Source organism: Salmo salar, chromosome ssa02 (assembly GCF_905237065.1).
Source record: "Salmo salar chromosome ssa02, Ssal_v3.1, whole genome shotgun sequence".
NCBI classification, from domain to species: domain Eukaryota; kingdom Metazoa; phylum Chordata; class Actinopteri; order Salmoniformes; family Salmonidae; genus Salmo; species Salmo salar.
In genome coordinates this window covers 68,149,025-68,169,704 of record NC_059443.1, presented here as the reverse complement: position 1 = coordinate 68,169,704, position 20,680 = coordinate 68,149,025, and the positions used below count along the sequence as shown (strand labels likewise).

Below are 20,680 nucleotides of genomic sequence, written 5' to 3'. Positions count from 1 at the left end.
TCAATTATGAAGTTCTGTTCAATTATACAGTTTTATTCAATTAGAGTTCTATTAAACTGTATTCCATTATAGAGTTCTATTAAACTTTATTTAATGATAGAGTTCTATTAAACTTTATTTAGTTCTATTAAACTGTATTTAATTATATAGTTCTATTAAACTTTATTCAATTATAGAGTTCTATTAAACTTTATTCAATTATAGAGGTCTATTAAACTGTATTCAATTATAGAGGTCTATTAAACTGTATTCAATTATAGAGGTCTATTAAACTGTATTCAATTATACAGTTCTATTAAACTATTCAATTATACAGTTCTATTAAACTTTATTCAATTGTACAGTTCTATTCAACTCGATTCAATTATACAGTTCTATTAAACTTTATTAAATTATACAGTTATATTCAATTAAGTTCTATTCAATTATGCAGTTCTATTCAATTGTACAGTTCTATTCAACTCGATTCAATTATGACATTATTCAATTAAAGTTCTATATAATTGTATAGTGACACATGTTCTATTAGATTCTATAGTGACAAATGTTTTATATAAATCTATAGTGACAAGTCTTGTACTAGATTCCACAGTGACACATTTTTTATTAAATTCTATAGTGACAAATGGCCTGTTTTCCAAATGGCACCCCATTCCCTATATAGTGCACTTCTTTTGACCAGGGCCCATATGGCTCTGATTAAAAGTAGTGTATTATACTGTATATGGAAATAGGGTGCCATTTGGAACCCATGCATGTTCTATTCAGATCTATAGTGACAGGTGACCTCTGGGACCGATGGTTTTTGGGTGGCTCTGTGATGTTGGTTGATGTCCCAGGTGAACCTTAGAGGCAGGTCCTTCATCTTCTCATCAAACACCTGGTCAAAGTGTTCACTCTGGGCCACCGTCAACGAGTTCTTCCAGTCGCCTATGGTACCTGTGCAGAACACACGCACACACACGCACGCAAGCACACACACACGCACGTGCGCACACACACACACACGCACGCACACGCACGCACACGCACACACACGTGGACATACAGACGGACGCACATGCACACGCAGATGCACATCGCGCACACACACACACACACACACACACATATATTCAGATGAGCCAAATCAATACAAAACAAGTGCTGATCGAGGATCAGGCCCCATATTTATAAATCCTCTCACAAAATGAGTGCTGATCTAGGATCAGGGCCCGTAATTATAAAGCCTCTCACAGTAGAAGTGCTGATCTAGTATCAGGGTCCGTATTTATAAAGCCTCTCACAGTAGGAGTGCTGATCTAGGATCAGGGCCCACCTGTCCATATCGTCTTATCAATTATGATCTAAAAGGGAAAACTGATCCTTTATCAGCACTCCTACTGTAACTATTTGTGTGTGTGTATGTATGTGTGCATATGTGTGTTTATTCATGTGTGTGTGCGTATGTATGTTTGCTCATGTGTGTGTGCGTGCGTGTGTGTGTACCTTTCCGTAGGAAGTGTCCTTTCTCTAGAACGAGCACGTCTTTGGGCAGAAATTCATAGTTGGCTTTTGGATCCTTTTTCATGTTCTTGAACCTGTCAATCAATCAATCAATCAATCAATCCTGAATAATCAGACAGATCATATTAGATTAGTCCTCATTGAGGCTGTTCATTTTGCAGCATACGCAATATACAGTCAAAAAGACAGGATAGAGCACATAAACAACAGGTTCCAACCTGGCCTTCTCAACAATGTGGTCAATGGCTGAGGGGGTCAGGTCCTTCCCAAGGAAATCACAGATATCCACCACCACTGACCTCAGGTCCTGAGAGAGAGGGGAGGGAGAGAGAGAGAGAGGGGAGGGAGAGAGAGAGAGAGAGAGAGAGAGAGGGGCGGGAGAGAGAGAGAGAGGGAGAGGGAGGGGTGAAGAGAGAGAGAGAGGGGCAGACATTAGGTAGTTGCCCTGTCTGTCATACAGCATAAAAGTGTTTCTCAGAGAGAGAGAGAAACAGACCGACAAGGAAGCAGACAGACTGCTTGAGTCTGCTTCCCAAATAGCCCCCTATTCCCTACTTAATGCACTACTGTTGACAAGGGGGCCCTGGATTCCATTTGAGATGCAGAAAAACCCTTTTACTGTACCTCGATCATGTCCTCGTACTTGACAAAGAGAATGTCATACTGCTCTCTCTTGGTGTACCACTCACGGATGTGATCAAACCACGATCCTCCCACCACTGTCAACAACACACAGACACACACGCTATTGGACAGGACTTAAAACATCTTTAACAGTGGCTGACTTTTATCCCCCCCAAAAAACATATACAAAAAGAGATCATGCGTACAAAGCATATTCTTGTTTATGCACATATCAACGATGTAAAAGTTACAAAAGTGTACAGAGAAAGGAGCAGCCGATGTTACACTGTGCACTTGACAGCACACAGTCCTGCAACCCGTTTCCACCTTACTTTTCCCTGTCAGGTACTGCTATGTGACATGTTTTGTTGGGTTCCAATTTGAAATCGACTTATTCCTGTCACTATATAAGAACATATTGATTACGCTACATGTATGATAACTGTATGTGTTTAGGGTGTCAGTGGAGCGTGAACAAGGAACTGTGCATGGAAAGTTACTGAGAGAGACAAGGAGGAGTTTGTCTCTGTTTAACCATGGCATTGTTAGTTCAATCTGTTTAAACATGGCATTGTTATTATATAATAGATAAAGAAGGGAGGGGAAGGGAAAGTCTCTGAATAGGCAGGCGCCTATGGAACTAGGGAGGAGTGAGGAATATGTCTCAAGGTAAGTCAACAGATGAAGTGTGAAGAAACCTCTGTGAAGGGGGGCGGAAGGGTTCAACCCTGGGCTCTTGATTTATGATGTCTGGTACACAATTGCCTGTAATCCAAAATCAAACAAATTTGAGTAACCGCCTTTGAGTGTGTGTTGTATTATTATACGTACTGGTTTGTATGTTTAACTTTATGCTCCACTCCAAAATGTCTATCCACAAGTCTGGGAGAGAATGTATTGTCCTAGGCGATTTAGCTATACATTATATCTCACCACATGCGTTTCCATTTCCTCCTCTCTCTGCTTTATTACATTCTGGAGCGCTCAGAGGGGTTGTCAACTGTTTAGTGAAATATGTTTCACTGCGAAAACATGTTTATATCGATGTTCCTGAACAGATTTCACTTGGTTTCCCAAATGAAGCACTGGGTAGCTGCAGGAACAGGGTTGAAGAGCCCGTTGCATACAGAGTTTGGGCGGAACATCACCTGTATGGCAGCGAGAGCATGGTCCTCAAACAGTGGTTGATGCTTGGAGTGAAATAAGTGTTCTTGTATTTATTTCTCAGCTTCTCATATTAAATAAGCACAGCGCTGCTATGAAACCGAAGTAGCCTACCTGGCATCATTCAAAAACGGACTGGCGGGGAAGCGCGCAACCTCCATTCTCAATTACAGTGCATACAGACGGTACCCGAGCCCTCTGAGACGACTCATTCCGGGGTACAGTAAGTGCTACTGTGCAGATGTTTTCTTCACTGACTAGTGGGCAACAGCAAGCACTCCTGAACGCGACCGGAGTTGGGGTAAAGCATAGGGGTATTTGGCCTCTGTGCTGTTGCTCAAATTGACAAAACGTAAGACAAAAAAAAAGTGCATTAAGTTCAGTGTTGAGTAACAAGGACAGAATCAAAAGTTATGCAACTAAAACCCATGCCATTGACAATAGGTCCAGCCAGTAATCATACCGGGCTCATTCTTTATGGTAGCTGGGATAGAACCGATTTTGGGTTTGGATAATCTATGTGAAATGCCAGGGGAATGGATTCTAAAAAGTAAGAGGTTAAAATTGGCAGGACTCCTCGCACGCAAAAAAATAACCGCTTTGATGAGAAACTTTATTCTGTCTTATTCTGAAATAGCTTTATTGACGAAAGGTAGGTGGAGGGGTCTCACGAGAGAATAAAGTGGAGTTAAGAGTATGAAGGAGAATTTGTAGCACATTGTGTTAAGCACCTGCATTGGGGTAGAATTACCCTGTTAAATGTTTGTGCATTAATAGGATGGGCACTGTAGCACGGTAGTGGAGGGTAAACTCGAACTACCCCGTTTTACCCTCCTTCGGCAAGTAAAGTTACGCAGAATCATGGAGGAAAAGACAGTCCAGTCATGTACTGGCGTAAATATTTAGACTCAGTGGCAAGAAGAACGCCACCGTGCGTATTCGGGTGCGTTCATAAATTCGCTCTGGCTATCTACTCCGATTTCAGAGCGGAGTAGATTTCTCGTCTGAGTGTGTCAGAGCGCAGAATAACTGATGCATTTACAAACGCTCAACACATGTTGAATATGGCCAGTGTCTGTAAACGTCGGCAAAAAGTTGCCCAAAATAGTTTATTTGGGGTATCAGGTTAATTGTGGGGGTCTGCATACTGGGAAATGTATTGCATTGAGATACCGATCTGGCATTAACATCCCACTCATGAAAGTGTAAAACAGGGACAAACGGGGGCTGTACTGACAAAAGTTAATGCTAGAAATATAAGATTAAAATACTTTATGTTAACATTAGTAGTACATACTGTATATATTTATCCCTTTCTGTAAATTTAGATTCTGCAATTGTCGGTTTGTGCTAAGATGATGGTCTTAAATTCGAGTGATAGACTAAGACTAAGTGAAGCACTAGGGACTGTCATTCTAAATTTGTGTTGGATAATTTATAAATAGTTCTAATTATGACTCGGAAATGCTGTAAGGAGAGACAGAGCGCTGCCCCTCAACTGTGAGGAGAGCACTCATCCTGCATATAGTTTCTAAAACGAATGAATAATTTCTAAGAATCCATTGAGAACTGCGGATGACATGGAGTGGGAACACCAGTAAACATGCAGCCTGAGGGGGGAAGGCTGGATACACGCAGGAGGAGGTATATAAGCCTTCATTTGTTGTGGATCCCAGCGGAAAGTCAGGATAAGGGAGAGTGGGAATCGTCATGTTGTTAAACTTCGAGTGTAACTATTTAATAATCATTTCAATATCTTGTGTTCTCTCTCTTTCCTAGTTTTCTTTTCTACTATCACTCTCTTAGGAACCCGAAAGAGGAAGAGAAAGTGAACATCTCCAACTGAAATGTAATTATCGGTAGTATATAGGAGGAACAATGAAAGATGGGGGGAAATTACGAGGGTGATTGGTGTGGTTATAACGATGATAAGAGGGCCTTAAGCCTGAGGTGTACAATATTAATCAAGTGTGAAAATATGAATCATGTTTTCTTTTTATACTAACCATGTTCTATTTTCTGTTTTATTTCTAAGCAATTTCACAGTTTATGTAATGTTGAACAGTATGGAGTCACGGTTCAAACAAGAGGGGACTGTTGGGTGCCAGTTTGAAATCGACTTATTCCTGTCACTATATAAGACCATATTGATGACATGTATAATAACTGTAAGTCTTCGTGTCAGTGGAGGACGAACAAGGGACTGTGTGTGGGAAGTTACTGAGAGAGACAAGGAGGAGTTTAGAACGTTTCTGTTTGTTCAAACATGTCACTGTTACATTATAATATCTCAAGTAGGGAGGCGAAGGGTAATTACTGTTTGTTAATAAGAAGCTAACAATATAATTAAAACGCTGTCGTAATGACATATAAGGAAAATATGTCACAATAACTTACTTTTCCCTGTCAGGTACTGGTCAAAGAAATCCTGGAAGCTGCTGGGTGTCTCCAGCTTGCTCCACACGTAACAGAAGTGGTAGTAAGACACCATATTGTCCTTCGGGTTTCTCATCACGTACACAATCTGAACACCACAGAGGAAGAAGAGGAAGGGGAGGAGAAGAAGAAGATGACTTTATTGTAATTTGTCACAGATACATTGGGAAGTCATCTTTTTTCCTTTATCCCAACCCCCCTTTAGTGGGCGGGCTTTACCCGTTTTCTGGTAATTCTATGTCTGGGCTTGGTGGTTGTACCTTGGGTCTCTTGGTGTTCAGGCTGGCGGGCAGGAGGTTTGGAGGCAGGTGGGAGATGAAAAGTCTAGGTGCGGGGCGCGGGCGCTCGGGGCGGGTGTCTGGGTACTCTAGCCAGGGCATCTTCTCCAGGTTGGTGGAGCTCTGGTCTACTCGCAGGGTACTCTCAGGGTAGGCCGCCTCCACCACCTGGACCAGGATCTGCTGGGTCCATATCGTACCTACACACACGTGCCACACACACACACACACACACACACACACACACACACACACACACACACACACACACACACACACAGAGGAAAGTTATTGCACTACGTCTTATATTGAGGGGTTTATATAGTATTATGTGATAATTGACGTGGAAGCTGCAGCCCTTTCATGGAAAATAAAGTTATGTTTATTGTACACACATCTTTATTGTCCCAAATGGGACATTATTGGTGCAGTCAGGGTAAAACAACATTAAAAACAATAACCACCATCTCATTTTTGTAAAATTCTGTAATTGTTTATTTTACTTAGAAAGTGTGGAGAAGGTTGAGTAGATCAGTGGGAGGAAATCCCAGTTAATCCGTTGTTATATTTGAATATAATTGAGCAAAATGTGACAACTCTGAAAAGGGTGTGAGGACTTTCACTAGGCGATCGGTGAATCTCAAACCAACCCCTTGCTCTTACCAACTATGTCCTTACCAACAATGTCACATGCTGAGAGAAAACTCATAGGGTGACTTCCAAAGCGCGGCGTGAGTATCAATAAACCCATCAACTTTGGAACACACTTGTGACTTGAATGATGCAATTTTGTTCCACATTTAAGTAATAAAACATACATGGAATTCAAATGAACAAGTTCCCCCTGTCATTTTACAAGATATAAATCTCCGTAACAGATGACATTTTCATTTGGGAGGTGTTTAATTTATTACTGTACATGTAACCGGTCCGTACCTAAAAATGTGTGGCAAAAGCTTAGGCTGGTGAATCTCTCTATTGTTTTTCTTATCATTTTTACCACACACACACACACACACACACACACACAAACACAAACTCACCTGATTTGGGGTAGGAGACGAGGAAAATGTCCGTTTCTTGAATCTCAAAGCTCTGGAGGGAGTCGATGTACTGGGGGTCGGTCTCCCCCACGGTAAAGTTGTACCCCCTGTGTGTGAACAGGTAGGGACTCAACAGGTCCAGCCCTTCCACTGATGGGGGAGAGGTGTGGTCTGGAGAGTGAAACATGACAGTTGGCCAGACAATGGTGAGGAATGAGAGCGGTTGAACTGAAAGGTATCTGTTATATCCAGGTCTTTCTACTCTTCAGGTTGGAGGAGGAGGAGAAAAGAGGAGGGGAAGAAGAGAGGAGGGGTAGAAGGATGTTTACAAATCTGTCTGTGCCTATTAAATGCTTTCTGAAAGTGTGCATCTGTCAAATTGGCGCATTAATTCAATCAATCACCATCCACCAACCTAATAATACCAGTAATACCAGAAACATGGCCTGAGGACATTGCTTTCATTGCTTGGACAAAAGGAACACCTACGTGAGAATTCTGTTCATTGACTACAGCTCAGCGTTCAACACCATAGTGCCCTCAAAGCTCATCACTAAGCTAAGGACCCTGGGACTGAACCCCTCTGCAACGTTTAGAAACTACTTATTGGTGATGGGCGGCGATATGGACAATCTATACCAGTTGCATTTTTCAAACCGATATCGATATGATATCTGTTTGAATGAATGATATTGCTGATACCGTGTGGACTTTACTTCCACAGCTTTCTGAATTCCAGACAACCTCTTTCTGATTGTCCACTGAGGCTGGAACGAGTGAGCTGAGAGTCGGGAAGCAAGTTCAGGGAGTGAGTGTTTTAATAAATGAATGAAACAATAAACACGTAACACAAACAACGCTCCGACATGAAAACAGAGTCATTAACATCTGAGGAAAGAACCAAGGGGAGTGACAGACATAAAGAAGATAATCAAGGAGGTGATGGAGTCCAGGTGAGTGTCATGAGGCGCAGGTGTGCGAGACGATGGTGACAGGTGTGCGAGACGATGGTGACAGGTGTGCGGGATAATCAGCAGCCTGATGACCTAGAGGCCGGAGAGGGAGTATGCACTACCGTTCAAAAGTTTGGGGTCACTTAGAAATGTCCTTGTATTTTGAAATAAAAGCAGATTTTTTTTGTCCATTAAAATAACATCAGATCGATCAGAAATACAGTGTAGACATTGTTAATGTTGGAAATGCTATTGTAGCTGAAAACGGCAGATTTTGAATGTCAACAGTGAAGAGGTTTTCAGCCCCATTAACATAATTGCAAAAGGGCTTTCTAAATGATCAATTAGCCTTTTAAAATGATAAACGTGGATTAGCTAACACAACGTGCCATTGGAACACAGGAGTGATGGTTGCTGATAATGGGTCTCTGTACGCCAGGTACAATAGTCATTTACAACACTAACAATGTCTACACTGTATTTCTGATCAATTTGATGTTATTTTAATGGACAAAAAATCTGCTTTTCCTTCAAAAACAAGGATATTTCTAAGTGACCCCAAACTTTTGAATGGTAGTGTATGTGACAGAGGCATGTGTGAATGTTCTGGAAGCCTAACCTACCCAACCAGTTTGAATACAATGGTAAGTCCATTGATGGCTCATCAGCAGGCTGTTAATTATGCGGATTTATGCGGATTATGAGGATTTTGTTCATGCAGGAACATGTATTCGATTTGACAGAGTAGTGTAGGTTAAGAGCAAGGATAAACTGATATCACGATATGCCTTACTCATATCAAACAATGTCGATATTGGTGCCCATCGTTACTACTTATACTTTTATACTACTTGCATAAATCCCAATGCATTTCAATGGCCATAGACTTAAATGGTAAAAATGTCCCCTGTAACTTGTCTTCAACTGTTTAATGTAGAAACGCCATTCAAACTTTAAAATGGGCAGACCCCTCTGAAATAGGTTGCTTGTATACAGCTTTTTGATACCATTTATACTTTTTGAAATATAAAAGCTCCATCAGCTTCAACGGGAAATATTTGGATATGCCACTGCTCTTGATCCCTTAGCTACCAACACCAAAACAACTTTAAAAAAAAGCACAGGCTGACTGTCTTCAGGTTGCTTGAAAATATATATTTTTACTTTTTATATTTTTCACACTACAAGCGCAGTGTTTTCAAACCCAGAGGCCCAACGGGTGTTAAGTGATAACGCCAGAGAAGACGCTGTTTTAAGGATATATTGGCACGGGTGTTGTTAGGCCCGAGACGAAGTCGAGTTATAATAACTCCACACCTACAAACAACCCCAAAATAACTCACTTGAACTGACCCATAGCCTATGACATCCCTATTACTGCATAACTACTAAAAGCATTACTACCTGACTTGAACTGACCCATAGCCTGTGACATCCCTATTACTGCATTACTACTAAAACCACTACTACTGCTGTCATTACCACTACGATGAATACTTCAAGACCACTTGCAAGCACAGACCTTTCCGTCATTTTCTAGTTATCAATGTGCTTGCTGTGCAGTAAGACAAACAAATGTCAAATTACAGTCGTGTTCTTACTGAATTATAACAACGTTTTAGTTGATTTATAATCCAGTAAGATGTATCTGAAGTAAACGAACTAAATCTCCATCCCTGGCCTAGAACGTGTTCTTGCCTGAAGCTGTAGAACTGGTAAAGCAATCTCCACACAGTACCTGGTCAAGAATATGTTCTTGCCTGAAGCTGTAGAACTGGTAAAGCAATCTCCACACAGTACCTGGTTGAGAATATGTTCTTGCCTGAAGCTGTAGAACTGGTAAAGCAATCTCCACACAGTACCTGGTTGAGAATATGTTCTTGCCTGAAGCTGTAGAACTGGTAAAGCAATCTCCACACAGTACCTGGTTGAGAATATGTTCTTGCTTGAAGCTATTAAACCTGTAATGCAACTAGCAACATATTCCTTTGTCCACAGGCTACTATCTACCTGAGCTACTCATCCAGCCTTCACTGTATCCACCAAAGCGTCATTGGATCATTTTTTTCTACCTCCAAAAGCTTCATAACACACATTATAGCTTTTATATTCCCGCCAACAGAGAGCTTAAAAACAGATTATATGGTTTAAGATGCTGTAGTACTCACTCTAGCACTCTATACTAGCCCACTATAATCCACTATACTAACTCCCCACCTACAAACCACCCCAAAATAGGTCACTATAACCAACCCATAGCTTATGTCGTGTCTTTGGCATCATTAAATGTGAAGACTGTTATTTTATCAAATCAATTCTCTGTAATTATTATTACATGATTAAACTAATCATGTAAATATACTTAACTAGGAAGTCGGGGCACCACGGAAAATCTTCAGATTACAAAGTTATAATTTTCTTAATATAACTCAATTAGTCTTCTATTAATGAATTATTCTTTACCTTACATCAGTCTCATCTGAACGTTATAAATTGTTGGTTATCTGCACGAACCCAGCCTTTACTATAAATCACCCATACACCAATTGGCTTAATCATTTATTTACTAACTAACTATATAATCACAGAAATGCATAAACAAACAAACAGTAGATATAGGTTACTAACAATGATAGGGAAGATTCCCTAGTGGGCTAAACCGATATGACGGCTTGGTAGACAAAGGGAAGGGGGTGTTGACTGAGAAAGAGCGGGAAAGACAAAATGGATCACTACACACAGTGGATAATTATATTAAAAAATGCTAACCCTTTGCACATGAACGCTCGCTCATTCGGGAATAATTGCAATCAATATATTTACGCCCATGTGTCTTTGTTGTCTTCTCTGTTGGAATCGTCGGTCCGTCTGCGGGAGAGTCAGTTCATCAGAGAGTCTCTGGTTACTCATGGTGGTTGCTCTATCAGTGGCTCCTGATAGCGACTGTTGTAACCGGCGTCCATTGTTCTTAGAGTAGATGTTTCGGCGGTTGTCGGTATTCGCATCCCAGGTTTACATAATTTCTAGCTGCAGACTAGCAATTAGTGTCTAAGATTTGCTCTTATTCTGTAGGGATCGATAGTCTCAGAGTTGAACCATTTCCAGCTTTGTAGCCAATGCTCCAAGCTGCGTAGTCTTCTAGTTTTGGTACTCAACTATTCGCAATCACAACTCCCGCTGTGGGTTTGCTTAGTCTTCGTACTCAAACCTGTGCCACCTCAGCTTACACTGAGGTATGCGTGGTCTGAAGAGGATTTCCTCAGGAGGGAGTTTTATTCATAACAATAGAAAAGGGCAGTTCCATGACGCCAGATCATGTCTGTGCTCACGGGGATGTGCCCACTGACTAGTTAAACTTTACAGGGAATACAATTTTCTCTCAAATTAAAGGTTAACATCACATTACATCATTTCACAAATAGTTTCATCTTTACTCATTCATTTTAAACAAGAATTAGATGCAAACACCATAATTGAGAAATGTACCAATTCAGAGATATGTGTGTTTCCTGTCCTTCGTGAGGTCACCAAATGAAACACATTCAACATAACTGTCCCTTAAGGGTCCACGGACCCGTCCCACATTCTCACAAGTGGACATATAGTTTCATTTTCCCATTTTGGGGATTTAGGAGTTCGGCCATGCAAACTCTCTGTGGTCTCTCTCTCTGCATGAAAAGGGGGAGAGAGTCTCCACCAGGAATTTACGACCTGAGATAACAGAACCTGGGAGTTGGAGAGAGTGAGAGAGGGGGAAGCCACGATCTACCCCCAGAAAGGGCCACGTGATGACACCTATAACAACCATATTACTACCATTACTACTACAATATGTTCTACTGCAGTCACTACCACTACTTCTACTATTTCACAACCAGAAATACTTCAAGACTGGCAAGCACACACATTTTCTTATGGAAATGTCATTTTCAAGTTTTGTGTTGCAGTTTAACTGAACGTCCATAGGGCCGCAGTGTGACCCCATGTTTTAGCGGAGGATGTGGATGAAACCACAGAACCACAGGCCATGATTCAATGACCGAGGAAACGCATTGACCGACTAACGCATTGAGATGCCACGGGTGCTTTTTAAGGGTAATTGACATAACCTGACATTCGCAGTGTTTATCCTGGATGGATCTCTGAGAATGTCTTTAAAAGGTGCATTTCCAGTAGTTCAGTGTGCAGGGGGAGGGAGGGTGGAGGGACGGAGGGAGTGTGAGGGGAGGGAGGGAGGGTGAAGGGACGGAGGGAGGGTGAGGGGAGGGAGGGAAGGGGAAGGGAGGTGACGGACGGAGGGTGAGGGGAGGGAGGGTCCACACACACACAGAACTGTGATGTCAGATGATTGCATAAACACAACTGAAAAATAAAGACAACAATGTGTGAGCACTCCCAGGAATACACAGACAGACATTATTAAGACAAGGTGAGATGTATGAGCAAGGCTCATCATGCTTTAACAAGTGCAATGAGGAGGGAGGGAGGGAGGGAGGGAGGGAGGGAGGTAGAAGGGGGAGGGGCCGTTCCCATGGAAACTGAGCAGTCAGCACATTAGTATGTTTTTCTGTGGACCCCTCTTGTTGGCATCCCATCCCGTGGTCCCAACCTGCTCTCTCTCTCTCTCTCTCTCTCGCTCTCTCTCTCTCTCGCTCTGTCTCTTTCTCTTTACCACAGCTGGACAGGGCAGCAGCACAAACACACACAACCACACACACATTGCATGCAGACACACACACACACCACACACAGTCGCACACACATTCGTGCACGCAGTCATAGCACACATATATACGCACTCACAGTCAAACACACACACCATGTCACTGCCCCCCTGAACCTGTTACCATGGTGACCATGGAGCCCCGACACTTGTGATGTTCATATGAGGAGTTCATATAGGCCTGGACAGAGCACTGCAGTATCCTCACATTGTGTGTACGTGAGTGTGTGTTGTGTGTGTGTGTGTTGCAAATAGTATTGGGCTACTTACCTCTACTCACTGTTTGGACCATTTGAAGGTGTTCATTTGAATGAATTGTTTCATTTCCTCTCAGTGTCCCTCTTTACTCTCTCTCTCTCGCTCCCTCTCTCTTTCTCTCTCTCTTTCTCCCTCTCTCTTTTTCTCTCTCTGTTAAGGGGGTAATCAATATATTAAAAATGTTCAGCAGTGGCTCACTCCCCCGCATTCTAATCAGGGTCTACCAGCCCTTTAACGAGAGTGACGGAGGGAGAGAGAAGGATAAAGAGAGAGAGAGAGAGAGAGAGAGCGAGAGAGAGAGAAGACAATTTGAATGTCCCATAACTGTGACATTGGTGTGACTTAAAGTGGAAGTTCGGGATTTTACAACTTGACGCTAGATGGTTACTCACTGGGGTTGCAAAGCTACCAGTAATTTACCAAAGTTGCCGGAATCTTGGTAATTCATTTGGCTAAATAATTGTTAATATATGGTAACTTTGGTAATTTATTCTCAAATAACATTAAAAAAAATATTAATATATAGTATACATGTTTTATATCTGTGCCCATATTGTCCATAAGTTTCTAATGGATAGACCATATTGTTCAAGAGAAAATAGCCTAGTTAATGGAAAAAGCACTTAATCAACAATGGCATTATTTTCAATTAACTCTGCAACTCTTCCAACTGTTGACTTTTTAAAAAACTGCCACCAGTTTGACAACAACACATTTACAACAAAGACATAGTCAAATAATACAAGAGTGTAAAAAAATATAAAAAATGAATTATATGTAATGCTAAAACCCTCATATTAAACACCAATGGTAGTCACTTAGTTGATGGTTGTATTTAAGATCATGTTTTACAGCTTTGTCATTCAATTTTTTATTTTAAATTCATCTTATTTGATTATTTTAGATATTTTAAGGCCAGACAGGGGGCCAGAGATAATTTGATGTCAAGATGTCATCTGATAAAATAAAATAACACCTGTGGTGGATGAATCAGAATTAGTTGGGTAGCATAGACAATTAAGATGTTTTATTTGCATAATATGCTTATGTGAGATACTTGTCATTAGAATGTATCCCTTTTGACTCTGGTGTTGGCAGTGGCACTTTTCCCTTAGCTGGGGCTCAGTCACCTTGGGCCCAGAGAGGGGAGAGGTCAGGCTTGTCTTTCACCACATATCCCTGGTGCTATGCAGAATATCAGAAAGGGAAGAGGACAGAATGGAACATTGTCTTCATATGTGAATGTGTCTTTACCTATTCTTAAACCATGTGAAGGGATGGCGTGATTAATGGGGAACCAATTATTTGTCTCCACAATGTCTGTGCGCAAGTCCCTCCCCTCAGTGAGCTTGTCCAGGAGTGGGATCAAGAGGGGGTTTACTTGAGATGGGACTATCTAGAGTTGACAATTGATATATGCCATTGGATGAGTTGGTGTTTTTGTACTATGAAGTACCAGGAATGAGATTAGAACCTCGTCATAGGGACCAAACTGAACGATAATTTATAGCGAATGTTATCTGGTTAAGGGATACTCATTTCTCAAATATAAAGTCCCTTTGTGAACTGTTTCTAAGATCTGTGGTTCGTCATGTACGTTGAGAGGGGTGTATCTTGGCTATAAAAGATCTTTGTACTTTTGTGTTGTCACTTTCAATGGCACATCATTGAAAGTCAAGTGCTTTTGCTGTCACAGGTGTAGCTGTGTTGAATAGACCAAATCGCAGCGGGTATGTGGATACTCATATTCTTTTAATGAAAACACGCAAAGCATCCACAGGGAAAACAATAAACAGTACTCACGACAACAGGAACAGTTTTGCAGGCTCACAAAACGCAGTGCAAAAACAACTACCCACAACCCCAAAGAAAAACACACACTACTATATAGGACTCCCAATCAAAGGCAACTCAACACACCTGCCTTCAATTGGGAGTCCAATCACCAACACAACACTTAACACACAAAAACCCTGCCACGTCCTGACCAAAACGAATACAATTGCTCCCTCTGCTGGTCAGGACGTGACATTTGCAAAGCTCTTATCATTAAAGATGTAGTTTAAGTATAACTCTGACTGGTGTGTGAAGTTGGTAACTCTCCTCATTTGGTAATGCAGAAATTAGCCACCACACACCATTGAAAGATATTACAATTCTGGTAGTTTACTGATAAACTTGGACATTTTCCAGTAATATACCCTTCAAAGGGAGTGATGGACCACTGTGCTTTGACACGTTTCATGACATATAAGTGACTTATCATAACATTAGCCTGACATTAGTCTGACATAGGACCTGAGGCAGGCTGAATGTGGGCCACTGTGCTTGGAGACGTATCATGACAAAGAAGTGACTTATCATAACATTAGCCTGTCATATCGGTGACATAGGACCTGGGGCAGGCTGAATGTGGGCCACTGTGCTTGGAGACGTATCATGACAAAGAAGTGACTTATCATGACATTAGCCTGTCATATCGGTGACATAGGCCCTGGGGCAGGCTGAATGTGGGCCGCTGTGCTTGGAGACGTATCATGACAAAGAAGTGACTTATCATGACATTAGCCTGTCATATCGGTGACATAAGACCTGGGGCAGGCTGCATGTGGGCCACAGTGCTTGGAGACGTATCATGACAAAGAAGTGACTTATCATGACATTAGCCTGTCATATCGGTGACATAGGCCCTGGGGCAGGCTGAATGTGGGCCACTGTGCTTGGAGAAGTGTGTCAGGGCTGCAGCTAGGGCTGTGCTGTGAATACCAGCCATCCCTACAGAGGAGAGGAAATTTATTTATAAAGATGTCCTTGGAAACACATGCACAGAGAGAAGAAGAGAGGGAAGGAGACACAGATAGAGCAGGAGTAGAGAGGAAGAGGAAGAAAGTAAAGAGGAAGAGGAAGAAACAAGCTAGAGAGAGAGAGAGAAAGAAATAAAGCCCCAAGCGCAACCAAGTTTCCCCTGACTCACTGCTCAAAATGCAAAGTGAGACAGACAGAGAGAGAGAAAGATTTTCACTGCCCTATCCTCTCTACCTCCCTTTGCCCCCATTAACATCGGTACTCTAAGGCTTGGTTCCCAAATAGCACCCGATTCCCAACATGGTGCACTTCTTTTGACCAAGGTAGGGCACTATGTAGGGAATAGGGTGCCATTTGGGACGGAAGGGGGGCGGAGGAGATGGAGGCCGCTGTGGGATAGCCTTTACACCAGAGAGAGAAAAGAAAGGCGGAGGAAGACAAGAGGAAAAGAGAGAGAGAGTGTCCACCTCCATATCAGCGGGGGTCCCAGGCAGAGAATTAACAAGCAATTAACAAGCTTCCCTCTTTATCGCTCTATTAACTCAGTCAACCTTTTATTTCTCTTTTTATTTTAGTATTACTCTGTAGCAGTGGTTGAACCCCCTCTTCTTTCTCTCTCCCCGTCTAACTCTGTCATTTAGCTTTGCAACCCTAGTGAGTAACCATCTAGCGTCAAGTTGTAAAATCCCAAACTTCCACTTTAAGTCACACCAATGTCACAGTTATGGGACATTCAAATTCTCTCTCTCTCTCTCTCTCTCTCTCTCTCTCTCTCTCTCTCTCTCTCTCTCTATTGCTTGTTGCAGTCAGGGAGAGAAGAGGAAGAGGACAGGAGAGAAGGAGGAGAGGAGGTACTTCAGTAGTAGGGCAGTTTTCAGCAGGTCGGTAGGTAACTAATTTATCCACATGGTTCGGTATCCTGCAGTAACACAGGGAGAGAGACACCCTGAGGCACGGAGAGAAAGAGTGAGAAAGAGAGAGATCGCAAGCGATAGAGGGCGAGGGGATAGGATAGCAGAGACAGAGAGAGAGAAAGACAGAGAGAGAGAGAGTGCACACACGCACACACACAGACACACACACAGAGAGAGAGAGAGAGAGAGAGAGAGAGAGAGAGAGAGAGAGAGTTGGTGTAAGCCAGCAGTGGGTTTGCTCATGTATCTGTAAAGCTGCTGTAATCTGTCTAATACTCTGTGTGATCTGACTGTTATCAGTGAGTTGGACAAACAGAGACAAACAGAGAGGACCATGCCCAGCTGCCTTTCTCCAGGGCAGTGCCAAAACACACACACACAAGTAAGAGACAGCATTAACTGAGTCTCTGCAGGTCATTGACATTGTCTCCCAGCAGCACAGTCTGTTGTGTCATAATGTGTCTCCTCCTGTATCTCCAAAAACACAACTCTTTCATCTCTCTTTAACCTGTCTCCCTCCCTCTCTCTCCCCCGTCTCTCTCTCTCTCTGCCTTTCTCTCCCTATCTCCCTCTCTCCTTCTCTTTATTTCTCTCTGTGTCTCTCACTCTGTCAATTCAATTTTTCATTTCAATTTCAATTTAATTTAAGGGGCTTTATTGGCATGGGAAACATATGTTTATATTGCCAAAGCAAGTAAAATAGATAATAAACAAAAGTGAAATAAACAATAAAAAATGAACAGTAAACATTACACTCACAAAGGTTCCAAAGGAATAGAGACATTTCAAATGTCATATTATGTCTATACAGTGTTGTAATGATGTGCAAATAGTTAAAGTACAAATGGGAAAATAAATAAACATAAATATAGGTTGTATTTAAAATGGTGTTTGTTCTTCACTGGTTGCCCTTTTCTTGTGGCAACAGGTCACAGATCTTGCTGCTGTGATTGCACACTGTGGTATTTCCCCCAATAGACATGGGAGTTTATTAAAATTGGATTTGTTTTCTAATTCTTTGTGGGTCTGTGTAATCTGAGGAAAATATGTGTCTCTAATATGGTCATACATTTGGCAGGAGGTTAGGAAGTGCCGCTCAGTTTCCACCTCATTTTGTGGGCAGTGTGCACATAGCCTGTCTTCTCTTGAGAGCCATGTCTACCTACGGCAGCCTTTCTCAATAGCAAGGCTATGGTCACTGAGTCTGTACATATTCAAAGCATTCCTTAATTCTGTCTCCCTCTCTCTCTCCCTCTCTTTCTCTCTGTCTCTGTCTGTCTCTCTCTCCATCTCCCCCCTCTCTCTGTCTCTCTCGCCCTCCCCCCTCTCTCACTGTCTTTATTTCTTCTTTCTTGGTCCCTCTCTCTATGTATTTCCTCTCTTTCATTTCTCTCTTTTTTATCTGTCTTCATCTCTCGTTCTCTCTCTCTCTCCCTGTCCTCATCCTCTCTATCAGCATCTCTCTCTCTGCAATGTCACCGAAATACCCATTAATCAACAAGTGACATTGAGAGTTTTTGTTCCTGTGCTCTAAAACACCATGTCCCAAATGGCAGCCTATTCCCCGTTTACTACCTTTGATCAGAGACCCCACCACTCTTGCCAGGGTTAGAGGTTCCAGACCCTTTCTATAGATTTATATTTCTATGATTCTAAATCCATGGCTCTGGTACAGCCTATCACAAGGGGGAGACAATTGCAGTAAAATACAAAACACAGCGGTTAGAATGGGGACGCGGAGCTGTCCGTTTCAGCACCATATTAGAACGAGAGCCGTGGCCGGGAGAAGCGATCGGCTTCGAGCGCGTCGGTGCGTGGGGGAGAGATAACTGGAAAAGGCATGGTTTGTCATGCCGGATTGTGCAGGGATATGGGCCCGACGTGCTAAGTATTTGTAGGCTACATAAAAACACAATTATAAGCAGGTATAGACCTACAAATATTCAACACTAGTATGCGACAAGAATATTGTCGGCCTAAATTGCATAGGCACACACACACGTTTATATTAAGACATGTCAATGCAATCACATTATTAGGGCTGAGTGAGTGTAGCTATGACAAACTGTAACCTACATCAGAAAACACTAAATACATGGTTCCCCCTCCCTTTCCTCCCCTCCATACACAACACATAGTCTCACAACAACAAACACTCACAAATCGCCCGTCATCACGACAAATATATAAATAAACGGCATGCCGAGCACTTTAACCCACTCAACCAACCGGTTCTCTTTCATTCCCGTCTTCTCACACTCTTATCCACGGCAAAACCGGGCATCCTCCTCCAAGCCCTCCACCGCCACTCCCCCCCGGCCTCCCTCCCGAAATGAAAATCGTTCAACTCTTTCCAGCAACAAGCGCACATTTCGGTGGCGCTTTTCATTGGAGACCGTGTGAAGAAAAACAATTCCCCCCAACGAGAGGGGAATCGGTGGCAACACACACCGGCAAGACGCATCGCCCCTCGTCAAAACTCATAAGACAATAAAAATAAATAAAGGAGATGGAATCAAATGTGCATGTATTCTAAACATACAAAGGGAATACTAATATAACGGTTTGACTTCAAATCTGGACCCCCACCCCCCCAGACCAGAAAAAAACCCATCCGTGCTATACTGCTTTGGCATATAGTGTGTGATGTGCGTGGACCCGTGGACCTCCTCTCTGGTTGTGTCGATTTTTTTTTCATATGCCGCTTCTAACCCCCCCCCTCTCTCTCGGCTCCACTTCCCTCTCAGGCTGCAAGAAAAACCAAACGGGGAGGTGGAAACTGACGAGGGGAAAACATACCACCATCAAGGCATAATGTTATTTATTTTAGCCTGATCTTCTCCTGCCTGCGTCGTGGACTAGCCTGCATTTTGACCTTTTCATTTATTTTTATCTTTTCGCTTTTTACATGGCGCGCGGACGGTGTATGCGGTTCGGGATCGGCTCCGGGTCTGCCTGTGATATAACCACCGAGGATCATTTGGATACCGGAGCAGCAACAGCAGTCTCGTTGGTCTACCAGAGAGGCTCCAGCAGCACCAACGCCTCCGGCGCCCCCGCCACATCCTCTCCCTCTACCCGGCTCTATGACGAGTAATGGTCGGCTTGGATGGCTGGATGCGCCCTCTCTCCACAGAGCTCCAAGGTTCTGCATCGGTACCTCTCCCCCTTCTAACACAGCTCCATTTTCGTTGATAACCTTCCGCATTCTCGATCCTACATATGGAAACTGGGGACCAGAATTTTAGGAAAAAGGAAACCTATAGCGGTGCTGATCTTGTTGATTTTATTCCACGACTAAGCTACTACGTTTTTAAGGGCGCTGGGGTTTTGCGTTGTGACTTGATTATATTTATTCATTTGGATTCGGGGCTTGAATTCGATTCTTCTCCCTCGTTTCCCCCGATGGTTGTTTATTTGATTTGATCTAAGGCAAGCCATCATGTCTGCCCCTGCCGAGTATTTCGTTATGTTGGTTTTGGGGCACCATTTGAATGCGTTCATTTAAATTGTTGTTCATTGTTTCATTTCCTCTCAGTGTCCCTCTCTACCTTCAAGTCCCCAACCCCGTCTCTCTCTCTCTCTCTCTCTCTCCCTGTTCTCCTCTCTTTGCCGAATAGAATAATAGGCCAAAGACAGACAGGCAAGATGCTTGACAAGACTCCATGATTCCATGTGAATTTGACCAGGCAGGTTAGAATAACGTTGTCAGAAAATTGTCAGTAGATTTTCGGTAGGCCTATTCTAATTGGTCGGAAGCCTTTTTAGATTGTGGATCAGAGGGTTTAGGAAATCAGTAGGGTCTACCATTAGACCTAACCCCCAGCCTCCTCCTAATCCCATTGGCCGTTCAATCTAAACTCCCTGTGTGTGAGTGTGTGTGAGAACGTGTGTGAGTGTGTGTGAGAGAGTGTGAGTACGTGTGTGAGTGTGTTTGTGTGAGTGGGTGCTGTGCTGGACCGTTCCCCTACACATG

At 42.7% G+C, this 20,680-nt stretch overlaps 2 protein-coding genes across 2 annotated transcripts in view; one reads left to right on the top strand and one right to left on the bottom strand.

Annotated features, from left to right (window-relative positions):
• Nucleotides 1–367: 367 nt before the first annotated feature.
• LOC106590817 (amine sulfotransferase) lies at nt 368–7,281 on the bottom strand. Its single transcript, XM_014181987.2, has 7 exons — nt 7,052–7,281; nt 5,991–6,208; nt 5,692–5,818; nt 2,131–2,225; nt 1,725–1,813; nt 1,489–1,580; nt 368–939 (listed from the first exon to the last, which is right to left on the bottom strand). Exons 1-7 carry the CDS (start codon nt 7,236–7,238, stop codon nt 761–763), a joined length of 987 nt encoding a protein of 328 aa, XP_014037462.1. The 5' UTR covers nt 7,239–7,281; the 3' UTR covers nt 368–760.
• Nucleotides 7,282–19,437: 12,156 nt separating this feature from the next.
• Nucleotides 19,438–20,680, top strand: part of LOC106594525 (voltage-dependent calcium channel gamma-2 subunit) — a 103,136-nt gene continuing 101,893 nt past the window's right edge. The window contains exon 1 of the mRNA XM_045708485.1: nt 19,438–20,680. This exon is cut by the window's right edge and continues 753 nt beyond it. The gene's annotated coding sequence lies outside the window, so the exon portion shown is untranslated.

Coding starts and splice junctions, on each gene's coding strand:
- LOC106590817 (XM_014181987.2), bottom strand. CDS start 7,238: ATGTTTCACTCTCCAGACCACACCTCTCCCCCATCAGTGGAAGGGCTG. Junction 1,814..2,130: donor AGTACGAGGACATGATCGAG/GTACAGTAAAAG, acceptor CCTCTCTCTCAG/GACCTGAGGTCAGTGGTGGT. Junction 1,581..1,724: donor CACATTGTTGAGAAGGCCAG/GTTGGAACCTGT, acceptor ATTGATTGACAG/GTTCAAGAACATGAAAAAGG.